The sequence below is a fragment of the Liolophura sinensis genome, chromosome 6 (assembly GCF_032854445.1).
Source record: "Liolophura sinensis isolate JHLJ2023 chromosome 6, CUHK_Ljap_v2, whole genome shotgun sequence".
In the NCBI taxonomy this organism is placed as follows: domain Eukaryota; kingdom Metazoa; phylum Mollusca; class Polyplacophora; order Chitonida; family Chitonidae; genus Liolophura; species Liolophura sinensis.
In genome coordinates this window covers 79,346,603-79,370,397 of record NC_088300.1, presented here as the reverse complement: position 1 = coordinate 79,370,397, position 23,795 = coordinate 79,346,603, and the positions used below count along the sequence as shown (strand labels likewise).

The 23,795-nt window shown below is 42.1% G+C and overlaps 1 protein-coding gene across 2 annotated transcripts in view; it reads right to left on the bottom strand.

Moving 5' to 3' along the window:
• Positions 1 to 15,633: 15,633 nt before the first annotated feature.
• LOC135469365 (pleckstrin homology domain-containing family A member 2-like) overlaps positions 15,634 to 23,795 on the bottom strand; it is a 40,654-nt gene continuing 32,492 nt past the window's right edge. For both annotated transcript variants that reach the window (XM_064747996.1, XM_064747997.1), the window contains exon 13: positions 15,634 to 18,912. In XM_064747996.1, coding sequence (XP_064604066.1) covers positions 18,838 to 18,912 — 75 coding nt within the window. In that variant the 3' untranslated portion in view covers positions 15,634 to 18,837. The remainder of the gene's footprint in view (positions 18,913 to 23,795) is intronic.

Here is a 23,795-nt window from a genome sequence, read left to right as displayed (position 1 = left end):
CTTGTCTTCAGGCATGTGAAATTGGTCACGTGACAGTCAGTGAGAAATCCCGAGAAGCGGTGAAATGAAAACAAGAGCACATGGCTGTGGGTTGACAGGTCGTCTCACTCAATGGATCACCACAAGCATAGTACGGTCCTAACGGCACATGTATACGACTGCTCAGTTACTTTATAGACAAATAACTCAGACTGGGATGGGCTAAAACACGCAGTGTATACTAATGTATGAACTCTTTAGAAAGGTACCGGGATATTCCAGTTCATGTTAATATGTCTCGAAAATGCTATTGTGCCAAAGTAAATGAAAAACCTACTGTACAAACGCACCACTGCCGTGAAGGCGTTTTACAGCTCAGATCGGGTTGGGGTGCATTTCAAAATTTGCACTCAAGGTTGTCAGCTCTTCCCTACATTTAACTGATAAAATTAAACTCAAAGTTTTTTGCAGGTGGCTAAGCAGGTATATCTTGCCCTTAAATTATCAGACAGGTGTTATTGACAGGGTGTTTATGTAATTAAAACCACTGAAGATCAGTGGTCCTTCATTTGCATAAAATATCTCTTCAGTTTTCAATAGCAATTTCCGTGTATGGAAACAGCACCACCCTCCCCCCACAAAAAAACATAATAATGATTGAGTTGATGGAGAGGGGGTGATGATATGTGGAATTACCAGGGTTTTGAAAAGAAAACAAAAATGATAGTTATATGAAAGTAAAGTGTATTATCCATATATATATATATATATATATTCACACTCAAAGAAGGCAACTTGGCTGAAATTGGGGAAAAGAAGGTGAATGTGACACAATGGGTAATCAAAGGTTCAATCTTAATTGTGTCTATTTCATTTGAAGCCCACAAGTGCTGGCTAAACGAGTCTCTCAGTGTTCTGAGCCTAGTCGGGAGTGGGACCTGTCAGACTCTTTTTTGGCTGAGTTACTCAGGCTCCTGTCAATCAGTGTGGAAGGTAAACATGTAGCTTCAACCAGTCACTCATTACTGAATTTAGTAAACCAGTAAATTAATTTTTAAGTTAGTCTAAATCAGAAAATCAATGTTGAAAGGAGTCTAAATCAGACGGTCAGCTCTGAAATTAGTTTAAATATGCCAATCATATATATCAGTGTTACAGTTAGTGTAAATCCATCCATTTTTCCAGAAGTTTGTCAAAATTTGTCAATAAATGTTTAAGTTAGAATAAATCCGTCAATTTATGCTGAAGACAGTCTAAATCAATGTTGAAATGATTTTCAAATGGCCATGTTGAAGTTACATTACATTAGTCAGTCAATGGCAGTTAGTCTAAACAATCAGTAAATCACTATTGAAGTTCGTCAAAATCTTTGAGTGGGTAGTTTATATTAGTCAATATAGAAATCTATGAGCATATATAAACCTTGTTTTCAAGAATGTGTGCAATAAACAGTAAAAACCCTGGAGTTATATATGCTTCCATGGTTCAACTCAGTCACCCAGTGCTTGCCCCAGGTACATCAGTGTTTAATTTATTATAATTGAGTCAATGACTGGTGAAGTTAGTCTAAATCAATTGGTTTGTCAAAGTTTGATGAAGGCAGTTTGTATCAGTCATTCATTGTTGAAATTAATGTAAATAGGTCATTGACTGAAAACACTGCAAATCTGCCAAGGAGAAACCACAGACGGGAACACATTTGCACCTCTACCTGTGAGGAAATATGGCTGCTAACTGGGAAACATCTTCACGTCTGCTTGTGAGAAGCTTGTGAGGGAAATATCTTTGCCTCTCTCTGGAGAAACACTGGCCTCCAATGTGGAAACACTCTCGTCTCTTGGGAGAAACCAAAAGTTTTTAGTCACATGATGACGAAGGAATCCTTAGGGTGTATGTGATGCGCCTCCTTGTTGCAGGACGGATTTCCACTGCTCTTTTATCTAGTGCTGCTTCACTGAGACAACTTACGGAAGGCAAGTAAGCCGCCCCGTCCGAGCCATTATACTGATACGGGTCAACCAGTTGTTGCACTATTCCCTTTATGCTGAACGCCAAGCGAGGAAGTGACAGCTTCCTATTTTAAAGTCTTACGTGTGAGTGGACCCAGAATTGATCCTGGATCTACCACTCCCGAACAGATCATGATTGTGAAACACTGCCGATTCTGCGTGAGAGAAATCTCAGATTCTGACTGGGAAACATTGTCACCTCTGCCTGGCAGAAATCACAGATCATGATTGTGAAACACTGCCGATTCTGCGTGAGAGAAATCTCAGACTCTGACCTGGACACATTGTCACCTCTGCCTGGCAGAAACCACAGATCATGATTGTGAAACACTGCCAATTCTGCGTGAGAGAAATCTCAGCCTCTGACAGGGAAACATTGTCACCTCTGCCTGGCAGAAACCACAGATCATGATTGTGAAACACTTCTGATTCTGCTTGAGAGAAATCTCTGACAGGGAAACATTGTCACCTCTGCCTGGCAGAAATCACAGATCATGACTGTGAAACACTGCCAATTCTGCGTGAGAAAAATCTCAGACTCTGACCTGGACACATTGTTACCTCTGCCTGGCAGAAACCACAGATCATGATTGTGAAACACTGCTGATTCTGCTTGAGAGAAATCTCTGACAGGGAAACATTGTCACCTCTGCCTGGCAGAAACCACAGATCATGATTGTGAAACACTGTCAATTCTGCATGAGAGAAATCTCAGACTATGACAGGGAAACATTGTCACCTCTGCCTGGCAGAAACCACAGATCATGATTGTGAAACACTGCTGATTCTGCGTGAGAGAAATCTCAGACTCTGACTGGGAAACACTCTCACCTCTGCCTGGCAGAAATCACAGATCATGATTGTGAAACACTGCTGATTCTGCATGAGAGAAATCTCAGACTATGACAGGGAAACATTGTCAACTCTGCCTGGCCAGATCATGATTGTGAAACACTGCTGATTCTGCGTGAGAGAAATCTCAGACTCTGCCTGGGAAACACTGTCACCTCTGCCTGGTAGAAACCACAGATCATGATTGTGAAACACTGCCAATTCTGTGTGAGAGAAATCTCTGACTCTGACTGGGAAACACTGTCACCTCTGCCTGGCAAAAATCACAGATCATGATTGTGAAACACTGCTGATTCTGCATGAGAGAAATCTCAGCCTCTGAGCGGGAAACATTGTCACCTCTGCCTGACAGAAACCACAGATCATGATTGTGAAACACTGCTGATTCTGCATGAGAGAAATCTCAGACTCTGACTGGGAAACATTGTCACCTCTGCCTGGCAGAAACCACAGATCATGACTGTGAAACACTGCCGATTCTGCGTGAGAGAAATCTCAGACTCTGACAGGGAAACACTGTCACCTCTGCCTGGCAGAAACCACAGATCATGATTGTGAAACACTGCTGATTCTGTGTGAGAGAAATCTCAGACTCTGACCTGGAAACATTGTCACCTCTGCCTGGCAGAAACCACAGATCATGATTGTGAAACACTGTTGATTCTGCATGAGAGAAATCTCTGACAGGGAAACATTGTCACCTCTGCCTGGCAGAAACCACAGATCATGATTGTGAAACACTGTCAATTCTGCATGAGAGAAATCTCAGACTATGACAGGGAAACATTGTCACCTCTGCCTGGCAGAAACCACAGATCATGATTGTGAAACACTGCTGATTCTGCGTGAGAGAAATCTCAGACTCTGCCTGGGAAACATTGTCACCTCTGCCTAGTAGAAACCACAGATCATGATTGTGAAACACTGCTGATTGTGCGTGAGAGAAATCTCAGACTCTGACTGGGAAACACTGTCACCTCTGCCTAGCAGAAATCACAGATCATGATTGTGAAACACTGCTGATTCTGCATGAGAGAAATCTCAGACTATGACAGGGAAACATTGTCAACTCTGCCTGGCCAGATCATGATTGTGAAACACTGCTGATTCTGCGTGAGAGAAATCTCAGACTCTGCCTGGGAAACACTGTCACCTCTGCCTGGTAGAAACCACAGATCATGATTGTGAAACACTGCCAATTCTGCGTGAGAGAAATCTCTGACTCTGACTGGGAAACACTGTCACCTCTGCCTGGCAGAAATCACAGATCATGATTGTGAAACACTGCCGATTCTGCATGAGAGAAATCTCAGACTCTGACCTGGAATCATTGTCACCTCTGCCTGGCAGAAACCACAGATCATGATTGTAAAACACTGCTGATTCTGCATGAGAGAAATCTCAGCCTCTGACCGGGAAACATTGTCACCTCTGCCTGGCAGAAACCACAGATCATGATTGTGAAACACTGCTTATTCTGCTTGAGAGAAATCTCAGATTCTGACAGGGAAACATTGTCACCTCTGCCTGACAGAAACCACAGATCATGATTGTGAAACACTGCCGATTCTGCATGAGAGAAATCTCAGACTCTGACTGGGAAACATTGTCACCTCTGCCTGGCAGAAACCACAGATCATGGCTGTGAAACACTGTTGATTCTGCATGAGAGAAATCTCAGACTCTGACAGGGAAACATTGTCACCTCTGCCTGGCAGAAACCACAGATCATGATTGTGAAACACTGCTGATTCTGTGTGAGAGAAATCTCAGACTCTGACCTGGAAACATTGTCACCTCTGCCTGGCAGAAACCACAGATCATGATTGTGAAACACTGTTGATTCTGCATGAGAGAAATCTCAGACTCTGACAGGGAAACATTGTCACCTCTGCCTGGCAGAAACCACAGATCATGATTGTGAAACACTGCTAATTCTGCGTGAGAGAAATCTCAGACTCTGACAGGGAAACATTGTCACCTCTGCCTGGCAGAAACCACAGATCATGATTGTGAAACACTGCTGATTCTGCGTGAGAGAAATCTCAGACTCTGCCTGGGAAACACTGTCACCTCTGCCTGGCAGAAACCACAGATCATGATTGTGAAACACTGCTGATTCTGCGTGAGAGAAATCTCAGACTCTGACAGGGAAACATTGTCACCTCTGCCTGGCAGAAACCACAGAACATGATAATGAAACACTGCTGATTCTGCGTGAGAGAAATCTCAGACTCTGACAGGGAAACATTGTCACCTCTGCCTGGCAGAAACCACAGAACATGATTGTGAAACACTGCTGATTCTGCATGAGAGAAATCTCAGACTCTGACCTGGACACATTGTCACCTCTGCCTGACAGAAACCACAGATCATGATTGTGAAACACTGCTGATTCTGCATGGGAGAAATCTCAGACTATGACAGGGAAACATTGTCAACTCTGCCTGGCCAGATCATGATTGTGAAACACTGCTGATTCTGCATGAGAGAAATCTCAGACTCTGCCTGGGAAACACTGTCACCTCTGCCTGGTAGAAACCACAGATCATGATTGTGAAACACTGCTGATTCTGCGTGAGAGAAATCTCTGACTCTGACTGGGAAACATTGTCACCTCTGCCTGGCAGAAATCACAGATCATGATTGTGAAACACTGCTGATTCTGCGTGAGAGAAATCTCAGACTCTGACCTGGAATCATTGTCACCTCTGCCTGGCAGAAACCACAGATCATGATTGTGAAACACTGCCAATTCTGCGTGAGAGAAATCTCAGCCTCTGACCTGGAAACATTGTCACCTCTGCCTGGCAGAAACCACAGATCATGATTGTGAAACACTGCTGATTCTGCTTGAGAGAAATCTCTGACAGGGAAACACTGTCACCTCTGCCTGGCAGAAATCACAAATCATGATTGTGAAACACTGCCAATTCTGTATGAGAAAAATCTCTGACTCTGACCTGGACACATTGTTACCTCTGCCTGGCAGAAACCACAGATCATGATTGTGAAACACTGTTGATTCTGCGTGAGAAAAATCTCAGACTGTGACAGGGAAACACTGTCACCTCTGCCTGGCAGAAACCACAGATCATGATTGTGAAACACTCTTGATTCTGCATGAGAGAAATCTCAGACTCTGACCGGGAAACATTGTCACCTCTGCCTGGCAGAAACCACAGATCATGATTGTGAAACACTGTTGATTCTGCATGAGAGAAATCTCAGACTATGACAGGGAAACATTGTCACCTCTGCCTGGCAGAAACCACAGATCATGATTGTGAAACACTGCCGATTCTGCATGAGAGAAATCTCAGACTATGACAAGGAAACATTGTCACCTCTGCCTGGCAGAAACCACAGATCATGACTGTGAAACACTGCTGATTCTGCGTGAGAGAAATCTCAGACTCTGACAGGGAAACATTGTCACCTCTGCCTGGCAGAAATCACAGATCATGATTGTGAAACACTGCTGATTCTGTGTGAGAGAAATCTCAGACTCTGACCTGGAATCATTGTCACCTCTGCCTGGCAGAAACCACAGATCATGATTGTGAAACACTGCTGATTCTGCATGAGAGAAATCTCAGACTCTGACCTGGAAACATTGTCACCTCTGCCTGGCAGAAACCACAGATCATGATTGTGAAACACTGCCGATTCTGCGTGAGAGAAATCTCAGACTCTGCCTGGGAAACACTGTCACCTCTGCCTGGCAGAAACCACAGATCATGATTGTGAAACACTGCTGATTCTGCATGAGAGAAATCTCAGACTCTGACCTGGAATCATTGTCACCTCTGCCTGGCAGAAACCACAGATCATGATTGTGAAACACTGGCAATTCTGCGTGAGAGAAATCTCAGCCTCTGACCGGGAAACATTGTCACCTCTGCCTGGCAGAAAGCACAGATCATGATTGTGAAACACTGCTGATTCTGCTTGAGAGAAATCTCTGACAGGGAAACACTGTCACCTCTGCCTGGCAGAAATCACAAATCATGACTGTGAAACACTGCCAATTCTGCATGAGAAAAATCTCTGACTCTGACCTGGACACATTGTTTCCTCTGCCTGGCAGAAACCACAGATCATGATTGTGAAACACTGTTGATTCTGCGTGAGAAAAATCTCAGACTGTGACAGGGAAACACTCTCACCTCTGCCTGGCAGAAACCACAGATCATGATTGTGAAACACTGTTGATTCTGCATGAGAGAAATCTCTGACTCTGACCGGGAAACATTGTCACCTCTGCCTGGCAGAAACCACAGATCATGATTGTGAAACACTGTTGATTCTGCATGAGAGAAATCTCAGACTATGACAGGGAAACAGTGTCACCTCTGCCTGACAGAAACCACAGATCATGATTGTGAAACACTGCCGATTCTGCATGAGAGAAATCTCAGACTATGACAAGGAAACATTGTCACCTCTGCCTGGCAGAAACCACAGATCATGATTGTGAAACACTGCTGATTCTGCGTGAGAGAAATCTCAGACTCTGACAGGGAAACATTGTCACCTCTGCCTGGCAGAAACCACAGATCATGATTGTGAAACACTGGCAATTCTGCGTGAGAGAAATCTCAGCCTCTGACCGGGAAACATTGTCACCTCTGCCTGGCAGAAAGCACAGATCATGATTGTGAAACACTGCTGATTCTGCTTGAGAGAAATCTCTGACAGGGAAACACTGTCACCTCTGCCTGGCAGAAATCACAAATCATGACTGTGAAACACTGCCAATTCTGCATGAGAAAAATCTCTGACTCTGACCTGGACACATTGTTTCCTCTGCCTGGCAGAAACCACAGATCATGATTGTGAAACACTGTTGATTCTGCGTGAGAAAAATCTCAGACTGTGACAGGGAAACACTCTCACCTCTGCCTGGCAGAAACCACAGATCATGATTGTGAAACACTGTTGATTCTGCATGAGAGAAATCTCTGACTCTGACCGGGAAACATTGTCACCTCTGCCTGGCAGAAACCACAGATCATGATTGTGAAACACTGTTGATTCTGCATGAGAGAAATCTCAGACTATGACAGGGAAACAGTGTCACCTCTGCCTGACAGAAACCACAGATCATGATTGTGAAACACTGCCGATTCTGCATGAGAGAAATCTCAGACTATGACAAGGAAACATTGTCACCTCTGCCTGGCAGAAACCACAGATCATGATTGTGAAACACTGCTGATTCTGCGTGAGAGAAATCTCAGACTCTGACAGGGAAACATTGTCACCTCTGCCTGGCAGAAACCACAGATCATGATTGTGAAACACTGCTAATTCTGCATGAGAGAAATCTCAGACTCTGACAGGGAAACATTGTCACCTCTGCCTGGCAGAAACCACAGATCATGATTGTGAAACTGTTGATTCTGCATGAGAGAAATCTCAGACTCTGACAGGGAAACATTGTCACCTCTGCCTGGCAGAAACCACAGATCATGATTGTGAAACACTGCTGATTCTGTGTGAGAGAAATCTCAGACTCTGACAGGGAATCATTGTCACCTCTGCCTGGCAGAAACCACAGATCATGATTGTGAAACACTGCTGATTCTGCATGAGAGAAATCTCAGACTCTGACCTGGAAACATTGTCACCTCTGCCTGGCAGAAACCACAGATCATGATTGTGAAACACTGCTGATTCTGCATGAGAGAAATCTCAGACTCTGACCTGGAGTCATTGTCACCTCTGCCTGACAGAAACCACAGATCATGATTGTGAAACACTGTTGATTCTGCATGAGAGAAATCTCAGACCTCTGCCTGGCAGAAACCACAGATCATGATCATTAAACACTGTCGATTCTGCGTGAGAGAAATCTCAGACTATGACAGGGAAGGAAAGTCACCTCTGCCTAGGAGAAACCACAGATTTAACACTATCCCTGACGTTGGGCAGACAGAAACTGCATCAGCCAGAGGGAACAACTGCATTAGCCAGGGAGAACAACTGCATCAGGTAGGGAGAACAACTGCATCAGTAGGGAGAACAACTGCATCAGGTAGGGAGAACAACTGCATCAGGTAGGGAGAACAACTGCATCAGCATAGGAGAACGATGGATCAGCCAGGGAGAACGACTCCATCAGCCAGGGAGAACAACTGTCTGACTCAGGAACCAATGCCTTTTCCTAGAAGAAACCACCGTTTTTTTTTTTTTTTAAAAAAACCTCATCAGTCCCTGAGTTAAGCCACTGACTGGTAGACAAAAAAAACCGCACTGACTCTCCAGGGAGAAACCACACCTTCTACATGGGAGAAATTAGTGACTGTTTAGGATAAACCACTGTCCAGGAGAAACGTCTCTGTTCTGGGAAAAAACAGTCTCTCTGGGAGAAATCACTGCCTCTGTCTGAGAGAAACCACTGCCTCTGCATAAGAGAAACCAGTTTGTCTCAAAGAATCCACTGATTGTGTGTGGGAAAAATGTGCCTCTTATTGAGAAAACCAATGGAACCACTGCCTGTGTCTGCTGTCCATGTCAAAAGAGAAACCATTAGTTATGTCCAGGAGAAACCAGTCTCTGTCTGGGAGATGCCCCTGTCTCTGCCTGAGAGAAACCACTGTCTGTGTCTGAGAAAAAACACTGCCTGTGTCTGAGAAAAACCACTGTCTGTGTCTGAGAGAAACCACAGTCATGTCTAACTGAAACCATTTATTCTGGCAAGGAGAAACCACAGCCTCTGTCTGAGAGATGCCCCTTCACCTGTCTAAGGGAAACTGTCTTGGAGAAATTACTGTCTTTGTCTAGGAGAAACCACTGCCTGTGTCTGAGAGAAAGCACTTCCTATACCCGTGAGAAACCATTGATTCTGTCGAGGGAGAAACACTGTCTCCTTCTGGTAGAAACCATTAGTTCTGTCTGGGAGAAAACACTGCCTCTTTCTGGAAAAAAAACATTCTGTCTGGGAGAAAACTAACCTCTGCCCATGCCTCTGTCCGAGAGAAACCACCGTCTCTGCCTGGGAGAAAACCAGCCTTTGGGCATATCTTAAAGAAACCCCTGCATCCGAGAGAAGCAACTGCTACTCTCTGAAAAAAACCCACTGGTGCTGCCTGAGAAAAATCATAGCTGCTGTTTGAGAGAAACCACTGCCGCTGTCTTGAGAGAAACCACTGTCTCTGTCTAGGGGAAACCACTGCCACTGGCTGTGAGAAACCACTGCGTCTGTCTGAGAGAAACCACTGTCTCTGTCTGGGAGGAACTCCTGCCTTTTTCTGGGAGAAGCCTTTAACCTTTTCAGCCACCTCTGTAACCAATATTTTGAAACCATCTGAGAGAACTATGGGGTGTGGAGAATAATTTGTTCAGTTTTAAGAAGCTGCAAATTTGGGGACACAATCATTTCAGTTTTATCTTCAAAGTAAATGTGTACATAAATTCCAGTGAAAAAAAGTCCAACCAATCCCTAGATCATAGAATTTACCATAACTGAAATAAATTTTGTAGCCTAAAACCAATCTGCCACCAATACAACCTCTGTGGTACGATAACAAGTAATATATCATTAGTCAGTTAATTCGGCACTGAGCCCCAGTTAGTCAGACGGTTATCACCGATACAAAACATACATTGGTACATCATAAAGAGGAAAGCTAAAGACAAAAACGGCGTGTCTCTTGCCAACTGACCTCCGCACGCTTTTATTCTGCTCATGTAAATGCCTAAAAAGCAGCAACTTTTATGTCCCTTAGCACCATGTCTTAAGCAGCATTAAGTAGATTGCAGCCAATAAACCAATGACACCATGTCTCAATCAATCAGTCAATATGGACTAATCCCCCACCAATCAGTCAGTGGGGACAACTCTCTCTCACCAATCAATCAGTGTGGACTAATCCCCCACCAATCAATCAGTGTGGACAAATCCCCCACCAATCAATCAGTGTGGACAAATCCCCTACCAATCAGTCAATGTGGACAAATCCCCCACCAATCAGTTAGTGTGAACAAATCCCCCCACCATTCAATCAGTGTGGACTAATCCCCCACCAATCAATCAGTGTGGACAAATCCCCCACCAATCAGTCAGTGGGGACAACTCTCTCACCAATCAATCAATGTGGACAAATTCCCCACCAATCAGTCAGTGTGGACTAATCCCCCACCAACCAATCAGTGTGGACAAATCCCCCACCAATCAATCAATGTGGACAAATTCCCCACCAACCAGTCAATGGGGACTAATCCCCCACCAATCAGTCTGTGTGGACTATCCCCCCACCAACCAGTCAGTGTGGACTAATCCCCCACCAATCAGTCAGTATGGACAAATCCTCCACCAATCAATTAGTGTGGACTATCACCCCACCAACCAGTCAGTGTGGACATCTCTCACCAATCAATCAGTGTGGACAAATGCCCTACCAATCCGTCAATGTGGACAAATTCCCCACCAATCAGTCAGTATGGACAAATCCTCCACCAATCAATTAGTGTGGACTATCCCCCCACCAGCCAGTCAGTGTGGACTAATCCCCCACCAATCCATCAGTGTGGACTATTCCCCCACCATTCAGTGTGGACTAATCCCCCACCAATCAATCAGTGAGGACTATTCCCCCACCAATCAGCCAGCGTGGACAAATCCCCCACCAATCCATCAGTGTGGACTATTCCCCCACCAATCAATCAGTGAGGACTATTCCCCCACCATTCAATCAGTGTGGACAAATCCCCCACCAATCCATCAGTGTGGACTTATCCCCCACCATTCAGTGTGGACAAATCCCCCACCAATCAATCAGTGAGGACTATTCCCCCACCAATCAGCCAGCGTGGACAAATCCCCCACCAATCCATCAGTGTGGACTATTCCCCCACCAATCAGCCAGCGTGGACAAATCCCCCACCAATAAATAAGTGTGGACTAATCCCCCACCAATCAATCAGTGAGGACTATTCCCCCACCAATCAGCCAGCGTGGACAAATCCCCCACCAATCAATCAGTGAGGACTATTCCTCCACCAATCAGCCAGCGTGGACAAATCCCCCACCAATGAATAAGTGTGGACTAATCCCCCACCAATCAGCCAGCGTGGACAAATCCCCCACCAATCAATCAGCGTGGACAAATCCCCCACCAATAAATAAGTGTGGACTAATCCCCCACCAATCAATCAGTGAGGACTATTCCCCCACCAATCAGCCAGCGTGGACAAATCCCCCACCAATCAATCAGTGAGGACTATTCCTCCACCAATCAGCCAGCGTGGACAAATCCCCCACCAATGAATAAGTGTGGACTAATCCCCACCAATCAGTCAGTGTGGACAAATCCCCCACCAATCAATCGTGGACAAATCCCCCACCAATCAATCAGTGAGGACTATTCCCCCACCAATCAGCCAGCGTGGACAAATCCCCCACCAATCAATCAGCGTGGACAAATCCCCCATCAATCAATCAGTGAGGACTATTCCCCCACCAATCAGCCAGCGTGGACAAAATCCCCCACCAATGAATAAGTGTGGACTAATCCCCCACCAATCAATCAGTGAGGACTATTCCCCCACCAATCAGCCAGCGTGGACAAAATCCCCCACCAATCAATCAGTGAGGACTATTCCCCCACCAATCAGCCAGCGTGGACAAATCCCCCACCAATCCATCAGTGTGGACTTATCCCCCACCATTCAGTGTGGACTAGTCCCCCACCAATCAATCAGTGTGGACTAATCCCCCACCAATCAGTCAGTGTGGACAAATCCCCCACCAATCAATCAGTGTGCACTATTCCCCCACCAATCAATCAATCAATCAATGACAACTCCAGACATATTAATAGGGGGCATATATTGTTTCGATTTAGCAACCAGTCATCACATGCACCATTGTGGTACACAAATGTAGCTATTTGTGTCTTCACACCAGATGCAAATTTGTCCCATATCCAATTGTGAGCTCTACCAACCATCCACATATCTCGCGGTAGAACACATTGTGGAAATATATAATGATCAGAGGTACACATTTAACCAGCCCTGAACATTCAGTATGTGTCTGTTGATAGCCAGTACCTTGCACTTCTGGAACCAAATGTTGGCGTTAACAACAAGAGGATGTGAAGCAAGCTAGGTTGCTATTCTTGCATTTTTTAACATGTCATGTGAGAAGAAGAACAAGTGACACCCGAGATTAAAGCAATAGGGCTTTATTACAATCAGTGGTTCATGAAGAACATATATATTTAAATAAAGCTTGCAACATCACCTTACAAAAATCCAAAAAGAAAAAAAATGGTAAAATTAGTTACATTATGAAAAGTCATTTTGAGAGAAAAAATGGAACACTTGTGACAACAGGTCCACAAAATTTGGTATATAATCGAAGTAACAGGTTTGTGACTGTTTTACAGAAAAGTAATTCATCGAAGGTTATCTTTGTCATACAATCCACACTAAATTATTGTCCTCAATGCCTAAAGCATAGTTTTGGGTGCTCATATCAACATATGTTTAACTTACAAAAATGAAGATTTTACTGTGACAATATTTCAGTACTTTTGCTTGCCATCTTTACTCTCCTTGTAAAGCCAAAATAAAATGTTGAGATATTTAGAAATAGTGAAGTTTTCATTTTTTTGGAAGGCCTACTTAATCCAAAAACTTAATCAAAGTAACCTTTTTTCTTTACGTTATCAAATGAACATTAAGGTGGACAGCATATCCTTTTTTGAGCCAGTGTGTTAGGTGTTCTATCCAGTGAGTAGCATGTCTGACCGGTGGGATATGTTCTACAAGACCCTGGTTACCAGTACCGTTAAAACCAGGTAAACCCCTTCATTGATTAGTTAGTGTTTGCAGTAACTGTCTGCTGAGATAACCAGCTTATATCACCTAGTAGTTGGTTTTGGCTGTCAGGCCACAAAGTCATTCAGAAGCCAGAAAGCTAAGTATTGCAAACTACTGTAAGTGGACGTACATGACTTGTGATCACAGAGTAAATGTTACAAAGCAATTGTAAATATCGGCCCGTTCCATAGTTCAGTAAGCCAGATATGCACATTTGTTACATCTGAAGTTATGATTTAAGCGCACATGAATTAATAAAAAGTAACAAAAGTAATGAGTTTAATTGTGGAGTATTTGTTTTACCGAGATTCTGAACATAACTGAACATTCCATATTGAGATGTTCTATATGCGACAACCTACATGTACAAAGCCAGATGAACCACCCAACATAGAAACGCTTGCATTCTCAACCTGGCACAAGACAAGGCAATATTCACACAGTCCATGATAAATATCTCAGCTGGGCACAGTGTGTCACTAACAACTAGACTGCTGTACATATTATAAATGCAAATGTCAAATGCAGTTACCATAGCATGTACTGGTACATGTAGGCCTAAGTACTGATGTAGATCTCATATGTTGTTGTTGTTGGGAAATTCTTGCAATGGGCTTAACCTGAATTTCTACTGTAGGCTTTCAAGAGGCTTTGGGGATAGGGTCAATCTTGATGACTGTACCATACAAGTAAAAATAATCTCAGGATTAAGTTTAAGTGTTATACATGGACACACAGTTTGCGTGTGGACATTGTCTAGATTCTCCTTTCCAACCCTGTGAGGACCAAGAAAGACCTGAACATGTGTCGTTATCTATAGACGTGCCAGCAGTCAGTGTGTGCACATTGTTTAGATTCTCCTTTCCTACACTGTGAAGACCAAGAAAGACCTGAACATGTGTGTCGTTATCTATAGACATGCCAGAAGTCAGTGTGTGCACAGTCTAGATTCTCCTTTCCCACACTGTGAGGTCCAACAGACACCTGAACGTGTGTAGTGTAGTTCGACATGCGAGCAGCCTGCACGAGTAAATGGTCTAGATTTTCCTTTCCCATGCTTTGAGAACCAGCACAGACCTGTGTGGTGCTGTTTGACAAATGTGAGGGCAGCCTGTGAGGGTATATTGTCTAGGTTCTCCTAACTTCCAATGCTGTGAGGGCCAACAGATATATGAAGATATGTGGTGTTCGGGAGATATTCAAGCAGTCTATGCACACTGTCTATATTCTCATTTGCCACACTGTGAGGTGTTGATAGAGAGACAAGCAGTCTGTGTGTGCACATTGTTCAGACTGTCATTTGCCATGCTGTGAGGTGTTGACAGACAGACAAGCAGTCAGAGTGTGCAGATTGTCTAGATTCTCATTTGCCACACTGTGAGGTGTGGACAGACAAGCAGGCAGAGTGTGCAGATTTTCTAGATTCTCATTTGCCACGCTGTGAGGTGTGGACAGACAGACAAGCAGTCAGAGTGTGCAGATTGTCTAGATTCTCATTTGCCATGCTGTGAGGTGTGGACAGACAGACAAGCAGTCAGAGTGTACAGATTGTCTACATTCTCATTTGCCATGCTGTGAAGTGTGGACAGACAGACAAGCAGTCAGAGTGTGCAGATTGTCTAGATTCTCATTTGCCATGCTGTGAGGTGTGGACAGACAAGCAGTCAGAGTGTGCAGTTTGTCTAGATTCTCATTTGCCATGCTGTGAGGTGTGGACAGACAAGCAGTCAGAGTGTGCAGATTGTCTAGATTATCATTTGCCATGCTGTGAGGTGTGGACAGACAAGCAGTCAGAGTGCGCAGATTGTCTAGATTCTCATTTGCCATGCTGTGAGGTGTGGACAGACAGACAAGCAGTCAGAGTGTACAGATTGTCTAGATTCTCATTTGCCATGCTGTGAGGTGTGGACAGACAGACAAGCAGTCAGAGTGTGCAGATTGTCTAGATTCTCATTTGCCATGCTGTGAGGTGTGGACAGACAAGCAGTCAGAGTGTGCAGTTTGTCTAGATTCTCATTTGCCATGCTGTGAGGTGTGGACAGACAAGCAGTCAGAGTGTGCAGATTGTCTAGATTCTCATTTGCCATGCTGTGAGGTGTGGACAGACAAGCAGGCAGAGTGTGCAGTTTGTCTAGATTCTCATTTGCCATGCTGTGAGGTGTGGACAGACAGACAAGCAGTCAGAGTGTACAGATTGTCTAGATTCTCATTTGCCATGCTGTGAGGTGTGGACAGTCTGTGTGAATCACTAAGTCAGGATCCTCTTAGAATGAGAGAAGAAAACGAACTGAAAAATCCTGTAAAACATCACCACTGACTGAAATTACCAAGTAAAAGTCATACAAACCCATAATAAACAAACGAAAATGACATGGAAACTGTACCTTACATTGTTAAGACTAAATCACACAGGCCTTCCATGGTGACTTGCATTCACTTCAGGAACTTGATCAGATTTTGTTTCTTAGTTACCGATGATAAGATCAGTACATCAAATACATGTCCCCCAAGGGCATTTAACTCATATTTACCAGTAGAAAAATCTGAGACACTGTTAAGACTTCATACAAATTAAAAGATAGAGATGTTTAACTATGTGTTTTAAAAAAACCAGTTTGGCTTCATCTGTCTAAAAGGGATACATCAATGTTATAAATAAGAATAAAATGCCTCCATGAAACAATCTATTTGGAATAAAAAAGAAATGTGGTTGGCATACAAATAATAATAATAATGACGTCTGTAACATACGCCCATGTAACAAGTCTGGTAACATACGCCCATGTAACAAGTCTGGTAACATACGCCCATGTAACAAGTCTGGTAACATGCGCCCATGTAACAAGTCTGGTAACATACGCCCATGTAACAAGTCTGGTACCATACGCCCATGTAACAAGTCTGGTAACATGCGCCCATGTAACAAGTCTGGTAACATACGCCCATGTAACAAGTCTGGTAACATACGCCCATGTAACAAGTCTGGTAACATATGCCCAACTAATAACAAAAATCTTCAGCATAATAGAATAATACAAATGAAAAGGATCAAGAGACATGCCTACTTTTACAATGTACAAAATAAATCAACAAAACATTAGTAAGGTGAGCAGATACTGGAAAGATGGCCTTGGAGCGCCTGTACAAATTCTGTTGCCTCACAAAACAAAACACTAGATGTACTGGTAAATGCAAATTAAAAACATTTTCTTTCATCTTAATAACTTAGCACAGAAGTATATATGGATAAAATAACAGACTGTCATGGTGCAGTGTATACAATGTATAAAAAACCTGATGTCTCATTAAAAATACTAAGGAAGACTTTTAAATTTTAATATCATAGACGTCTTATGAAGCATTTGAAAAATTTCATACGGAAAAACCAATATAATTTTACTTCAGCAAATTTGGGAATTGCGTGCATTATTTTTGAACAAAGGTGACTTAGGTGGTTTGACCTATGGTATCTGTAGCCAATACACATGTCCACACAAGCCAGTGGTGTGTTATGTTACACTGAGCACAGTGTTTAGAGCATATTGGTGTACCTGTCAGTGACAAGATCCTCAAGACGCTGTCCACTTGTAGAACAGACTTGGCAAGGTAAGATTCTCAGTGTATCAGCTGGTTTTGATAAGCAACAAGTTTATACTGCCAGAGATAAACATCTCAACATAAACCTAACACTTTCTAGAAACACTGATTAGATTTTGGAACCAAGCGGAGGATCTGACTCTCATTTAATTCCACCAATGTGAGAATCACTGGGATTCACTAAGTGTGTCATAGTTCATCTTGAGAAAATGGATTAATATAACTAGAGGAGTCAATATACATCTGGCAAATATTACTAATATATATTAGCAAATATTACTAATTTAAGCACATACCAACTTTTATGCCACATTAGCAATTTCACACCTAAACTAAAAACAAAAAATGGAAAAGATTCATAAAATGAAGTTCAAATGCATTCATATGGATAAAAATTCTGCAGACATGCTAACATTTTTTCCACCTGAAATACCAAGTCTTTTACTCAAGAATATTTCATTTATGTGCAGTGGTCAGGACTATCAGTGGGGAAAGGCTCTAACAGCTACAATACTATAAGATCTTACCAAGTAAACATACCTGAGCAATGTTCTAACACAAAGCCACAGGTGAACCAGAGATAAAGGTCTGGGTTTGAACATGTCAGTGCATCAATGTTTTTTCTCACCAGGTTCTGACTCTTTCCTCTCACTTTGATACAGGTGCATATTTGGCAGTTGCACACAAGCTATATCTTAGTAGGGGAGGATGTATGTATGTATATGGTGATTTCACAATGTTTAGGAATTTTCAAGCTCACAACCCGAGAGTGTAAAACTTGTTAAGGAAATAATCACAAAGGCTTCTTCATCTCACAGCAATTCAAGAATCCCCCTACCACATCATAAAGACAGTGTCATATGACAAACACAGACCAGTGACCAACTGTGCACCATAAACCTGCCAGCGTACAAATTGTATATACAGATAACGAGTTAGCAGTGTACTGATGTTATTATACATAAAACACAAGCATATCAATCACAAATATGGTAACAAATGCATGAAGGTTAACGTGAACACATCAGTAGATGGAGAGACACAGATTTTAGTCTTTCAATGCATTAACCAATACCTTCACGCAGAGAAAATGCAACAAAATCATACAACTTGCAAACATTTTGTGTTACTTCTTTACCCTGGATCACACAAACCCTGAAATGTCAAGAATGCCACCTGCACATGAGGCCACCATAACTTTGTTAAAAGGGATATAACCTGTGAAAAGGAAGGTACCGGATCATCTGATCATCTGGTGAGGACACTCAAGTTTTGCTCAGCATTAAAAACCAACAATTCTCAATCAACAAACCACAACATACATGGGTTAATGTATGAGTAAATTAAACTCGACTATTCAAACAAAACAAGAATCATACTTCAGAATCTCCAACAAATAGTTCAACACATGAGTCAATTCATTAAAATATCAGCCTTCTTAAAAGTAAACACAATAAATGTCTTCATGATAAAATGTATCCTGATGGGAGAGTCGACAGCCTTCAGCCATTTTCCCACACAAAGAGGCTTAATGTGTCAGCACTAAACGAGACGGAGGCATTTCCTCTCAGGACCAGAACCATGATCGGTTTTTCCTTCGCTGGTTTTTCTTGGATTCTTTACCACTCTGCTTGTCTCTCGTCTGAAGGATAAATACATGATGACAAAATTAACAACGTTTTGGAGGAATAACACCTGATTACCTCAAATTCTCCACAGGCTCACATTTCTGCTGAGACCATTGACAGAGATTGGATATACAGGTGTATTTCTTTGGATCAAACATGATAGAATTGCTAACTTCATTTACAGGCACTGTTCACATTTGCACACTTTAAATGACAGAACATATTGGACAAGGAATGATTTAATCTTATTTCAAAGACTGAACATGTCCACATGAGACTACATGGTATTAATCCTCGCAATTTTTACCTGATTTTCTCCTCATTACACCTAGCATATTGTCAACCTTCAGGGATGCAGACACAAAATTACACACAAAGAAAAACCCCACATACAAGTTACTCTGCATAACAACATCTAATACACATCAAGTAAACCTTCAACACCCATTTTACATATCACCATATTGGATAGATTAATTAACTATTATTTCCTTATTAATTTCACATGCTGGATAAACTTATTAGAGTGTGCACTGTTTGACACCACACTCCAAATTAATCCAACATCCAATGGTGTCTGTCGGTGAAGGCACTCAGCACCATACTTGACAAGAACCTGACAAATTTCCTGAAATGAAATATTTTCTTCACTCATGTTCCAAATTCATTGAGTAAAATGGGATACCTTTTCACATGCAATGGCGCTTCAGTTCCACGCTGACTTTTGATCTACGTTCTCTTGTAATGAATGAGTACCATTTTCATTCATTTCATTTCGCCCAAATCATCCTCGCAAAGGTAAGGATGAACAATAAACTACATGACTTTGGACAAAGTTACTTTCGACACCTTGTATAAGAACAGTCAAATTTATGTGTGTGACCCTGGGGAAACCTTTTCCAGTGTACCACCTTCAGACTCAACAACACTCCATAACCATGTCCTGATGACCATTTGTTGATAACTGAGGCATGTAGAGACAAGATTCCAGTAACCTTTGTTACCAGGCAATATAAGTATACAGCTTCTATTGCACACTTCTAACTGTTTACCATTTCACTGATGTGCTGTAATAAACGATTGAAATTGTACTAATCCTGCGCAAAAATGCCCACTTTGGCATTTTTTATCTTATATACTATTTTGGATCAATGGTGCAAATGAAGTGCCATTAATTCAGCACAGGTACATGTAGTAACTTTGCACACAACTGTGAGGACATGAATTCAAAGTTTTAGTACCAACAATTAGGCAAAAACATTCAACATGTCCCTAAAACTGAATACCAGTTAAAACTCAGTGTACTCACAAGTACCGTAACTTGTGAGATCACTGAAGCGCCCAGGTATTTCTATCCATAATCATGCATATACTAGAAAACAGCTGGATAGCCTAGACAAATGTACCTAGATGTACATGTAACCATCAAATATGCACAATCAAATACAGCAGCACTTGTTATTAACCTGGGTGTGTGTTACATGCCCATACAGTACATGTGCACCAGGCATTCTGTTAGTGATGTTAATGATGTTAACAGTCCACCACATGGAAGTGTGTGAACACACAAATGGCACAAACACCACAATAGTAGGATTAGATACAATATATGCAGACAAGCAAACATGCAAATGAAAAACGCCAACAAACAACAATATTGCTGAGAAGTGAAGCCAATTATTTATTGTTCATTACTTCATTCAGATTCATTAAAAAGGTCAACATTTTTGTAAAACAATAATGGATAAAGTTACCATGCTGAATTGAAAATGAATGTCTATCAAGATCATTGACATGCACTTCGGAAAAATCATTCGAGAGCAAAAAACCTATCATTATACACAATAAATAACTTGTCAATTCCAAAATCTGTCAAGTCATTTTGCTGCTTGCTTTCATTTCTTCATCTACTCCACAGGTAAAACATTTGTGAAACCGCATAATTTGCACACATTAAGCATTTAAACTACAATTAATACACTACATGTACATGTATTATTACAAGTGATATCAGTATATTTGGTATTTCCAACACTTGAGCACTGATGCTGTTTTGTAAATATACTTGTATGTCTAATGTGTTAACTGCAGGCAAAAATATAGATCTACATGTTCTTTGTAGATTCAGCATGTTTTGGTTAGAAGTTTTCAGTGTGGACCAATAACAGCATGGTGTGCAGATACCAGTGGGCCAATAACAGCATGGTGTGCACATACTAGTGGGCTATTAACAGCATGGTGTGCACATACCAGTGGGCCAATAACAGCATGGTGTGCACATACCAGTGGGCCAATAACAGCATGGTGCGCACATACTAGTGGGCCAATAATAGCATGGTGTGCACATACTAGTGGGCCAATAACAGCATTGTGTGTACATACCAGTGGGCCAATAATAGCATGGTGTGCACATACCAGTGGGCCAATAAGAGTATGGTGTGCACATACCAGTGGGCCAATAACAGCATGGTGCGCACATACTAGTGGGCCAATAACAGCATTGTGTGCACATACCAGTGGGCCAATAACAGCATGATATGCACATACCAGTGGGTCAATAATAGCATGGTGCGCACATACCAGTGGGCCAATAAAAGCATGGTGTGCACATACCAGTGGGCCAATAACAGCATGGTGTGCACATACTAGTGGGCCAATAACAGCATGATGTGCACATACTAGTGGACCAATAACAGCATGGTGTGCACATACCAGTGGGCCAATAACAGCATGGTGTGCACATACCAGTGGGCCAATAACAGCATGATATGCACCTACCAGTTGGCCAATAACAACACGATGTGCACATACCAGTGGGCCAATAACAGCATGGTGTGCACATACCAGTGGGCCAATAACAGCATGGTGTGCACATACCAGTGGGCCAATAACAGCATGATATGCACATACTAGTGGGCTAATAACAGCATGGTGTGCACATACCAGTGGGCCAATAACAGCATGGTGTGCACATACCAGTGGGCCAATAACAGCATGGTGTGCACATACCAGTGGGCCAATAACAGCATGGTGCACATATACTAGTGGGCCAATAATAGCATGGTGTGCACATACCAGTGGGCCAATAACAGCATGGTGTGCACATACCAGTGGGCCAATAACAGCATGATATGCACCTACCAGTTGGCCAATAACAACATGATGTGCACATACCAGTGGGCCAATAACAGCATGGTTTACACATACTACAATTTATAATCATATCTTACATATTCTATGTAGATTACCTTAAAAGAAAATGTAGAAAATTTCATTCTGCACAAGTTATTGAAGCATTTTATATCCTCAAATTCTAAATTCATGTTTATGTCATTGTTAGCACATTATTATTCCCCACCCAAAGCAAAATGTCCTCAGCCATTTAGAAGTGTACAATACTGGAGAAATGAGTGAACACGGTTTGGGGCCCATTTCACAAAAACTCTAAAGGCTAAGCTTAGACAGGGAATGCTGACGAGCCTGTTCAACAAAGAAAATATATGGCTATCAACTTTTTGTCTTAGATTTGAAAGATAGCCAAAACCCTAAGTCATGTCTAAAGGTGGCCAGAAGGAAAGAAATTCAGGTTTAACGGTGTTATCAGTCTCATTTTTAAAAGTTTATTTATTGATTCGGTAAAAACAGTAATGAACTATAGTAATAACTTTTATCAGCAAATGAGGACCATTTTAATGTTCACAAACCACCAAAAGGCAGCTGTTGTTTCCCTGTTATCTCCCTTCGTTTGCAAACTTTGTCAAAAACGAAAACGAAGAAGTTATCATGTTTTCATTTTCTATTTTGAAGTCAAGTTGACAATTATCACCACGGAATCTACCAATCAGATTGCTGCAGGTAGCCACATAGCTGGCTGTGGTAAGCTGGCTAAGCTTTACAGTCTTACTTCGGTGAAACAGCCAGTTTTTCTTGGTAGCCTGCTTAAGGTTATCTGCTAAATGACCCTTAGATGGCTATGGAAGTTTTGTGCAACGGACCCCAGCATGCTCAGCTTACTTATAATTACATGTCAACTCCCACAACTACAGTGCAGTCCTAGAGCTCAACACTAACACATTGGCAAGGCAGAATAAAATGAGCAATAGATTACACAGCTTACTCTGGTCTAAACATTTGGTCATTGAAATGGAGATTTTTCAACAAAGACAGTTAAATAATGAATAAAACTAAGACTACGTTATGAACACTTAAAGTAATGCTGCTGCTGTTTCAACCACATGAAAGTTTGAAATTTAAGACAGAAATTAATATCTGCATGTATGGTGCTACAACAGATATTTTACAGACACTACCCTTTCAAGGAGATTGCAATAAATGCTTAGAGCCATAGAACTAGAGACAGCACATAATCGTAGTTAAAACAACAGGTCATTTTTAACTATCTACAGCTAGTTGTACAAAAGTGCACTGAAACTAAAGCCAGAATTGAAAGCTAACATCAGACTCAATCTGAGTGCTGACATTACCATCTGATATGGAATAAATGAAAGCTTAGTTCTCATATTTCCATTCTTGCCATTTTTGAACAACTGGCTAAAGAGCAAAACACGAAAATATAAGATTCAGTCAGCAGTTAATGCAAAATTTATAACCAACTTTCTACAGCTTGTCAGATAGGCTATATGCTCCTCCCCCATTTCCAGTTATGATTACGGACAATTTATGACAGTCCTGAAAGAGATGAATACCATGTAATAAAGAGAATACCATGATTTTGAAATAATGAGCTTACAGAATACTAAGATGACACTGAGTAGACTGAACGATGGCGGAAATAATAATACACTGTTCAATGACTGTATCTGTTACACTATGAAGATTACTGGCATAAAAATAGCAACAAATGTGCTACATGCAAATATGACAGGACTAAAATCTG